Source organism: Rutidosis leptorrhynchoides, chromosome 3 (assembly GCF_046630445.1).
Source record: "Rutidosis leptorrhynchoides isolate AG116_Rl617_1_P2 chromosome 3, CSIRO_AGI_Rlap_v1, whole genome shotgun sequence".
In the NCBI taxonomy this organism is placed as follows: domain Eukaryota; kingdom Viridiplantae; phylum Streptophyta; class Magnoliopsida; order Asterales; family Asteraceae; genus Rutidosis; species Rutidosis leptorrhynchoides.
Window position 1 is genome coordinate 684,253,184 of NC_092335.1, and position 1,817 is coordinate 684,255,000.

Genomic DNA, 1,817 nt, shown 5'->3' on the forward strand with positions numbered 1-1,817 from the left:
AAGGTCAATAAGTAAAAAAAAAATGAAAAAAAAAAACTTACAAGAAACATAAACATAACCAACATGGCAATACGATCGGCCCAAAAAAAAAAAAATCACCCATTATCCTTTTACCCTAAAAACCATTATTACTCCGTATTACCTAACAACAGTAACTTATGTTGGTTTTCTTATATTTTTTTTGGAGATTAAGATATTTATAAAGTTTTCGTTTTTTTAACACACAAAACAAAAAAAAAAAAAAAACAAAAAAAAAAAAACAAACAGTAACTTATGTTGTTCCCCCAAAATCAAATCTTCATCCTCATTTATTTATTTATTTATTTTGGCAAATCTTCATCCTCATCTTCTTCAATCATCTCAAAATTCATTAACTCTAAAATTATAAACTCCTTGTAATTAGGGTTTATTTATTCGAAAATTCCCCTTTTGAGCACTCAGCAATACCTTTATGTCTTTCCACATTTAGTTTAATCAATAATGATAACCATGATGAGACGGAGCTTGGGAAAGGTTTCACACCACCCAGCAGCTATAGCAATTGGAATTGGGAAAGGTCGTGGTTGTGGCACTGTTTCTCAATCTGAGGAAAATAATAATAATAAACTTATGAAGAAGAAGAAGAAGACACAACAAATATTTAACCCACCAAAAAAAGCACCGTCGATTGATGATCAATCTGGGAACCGGGAAAAAATTACTACTATTCTTCCTCCTTCAAGCCCCCTTTTGTCATCAGTTGCATCATCTGGTGCAGCAGGCGGTGGTGGAAACCAGCCTGTCCAACCGACAACACCTACTGTTGTTGGTAAAGAGGAGGAAGTAAACAAGCCTGAGGTATTCTTTTTATTAAGACAAAATTGTGCCAATGGTCCATGATGTATGTATTAAATAGCATGGTAACTTTTATCTTTTTTTGCGACATAATATCCATTCTGACATCGTTGACCCAAACGTTAACACCCGTTAGTTTTTTCTCGACGTTAAGTACGATCACCTGCTCAGCATTTGAGGGCAATATAGTCCACACAAATCGTACGTACATTTTTAAACCAGATTTTCACAGACCTCTGTGGAAATAGCTTTCACAGTTTTACCTAATTTTTCAGTACTGAAATCCACCATGGATTCTAATGAAGTCGCAAAGTATTTTTCCTCACCTTCCATACTTTTATCCTCACATTCATCCATCGTTTGCTTCATGATTTTACCTTCCATCGAATCGGGTATAACAGAGAGCTCACTGTAAATTTGGGGCAGTTTGTAAGACGAAAAGGGAATCGAATAAGCTACTTTTTGTGGTAAAAACGTAGTCATTTTTCGTGAAATGTAGATTCATTTTTTTTGCCTTGATGCAATTCGTTTTCTTAAAAAAAACAACGCTATGTTTGGGTTATCTTTTAGTTGATCCTCGGACGCAGCATAATTGTATAGTGTTTTTACTTGATCATTTCCGTGCATGAAGTATTTATATGTACATATGAGGCATATAGATTACAAAAATCTGGGTTAAAAAAATGTACTTACGGTTTGTTGAGTAAATGGATAAGTTTTCCATGTTCATGCTAGCGAGACTGCGAGAGGCAACTATTTTTTATCGTGTGTTTTTTCTTTGTTATGGCCACAACCGATATAGAATTCGAAGGGTTTAGTTTGGATGAAACAGTGCCCAAGGTTAAACAACTGACGCTTAATTCCCAAACAACGTTACTTGTGTGTGGACGAAAACGTCAAGAAAACTAACGGGTGTTAGTGTTTGGGTCATCGATGTCGAAAGTGGATAGTTTAGGGTCATTTGCGCTGAAAAAAAGATAAAG

At 34.8% G+C, this 1,817-nt stretch overlaps 1 protein-coding gene across 1 annotated transcript in view; it reads left to right on the plus strand.

Moving 5' to 3' along the window:
• The first annotated feature begins 339 nt into the window (after positions 1–339).
• LOC139899455 (26S proteasome non-ATPase regulatory subunit 4 homolog) overlaps positions 340–1,817 on the plus strand; it is a 5,694-nt gene continuing 4,216 nt past the window's right edge. Inside the window, exon 1 of the mRNA XM_071882282.1 lies at positions 340–837. Coding sequence (XP_071738383.1) covers positions 481–837 — 357 coding nt within the window. The 5' untranslated portion in view covers positions 340–480. The remainder of the gene's footprint in view (positions 838–1,817) is intronic.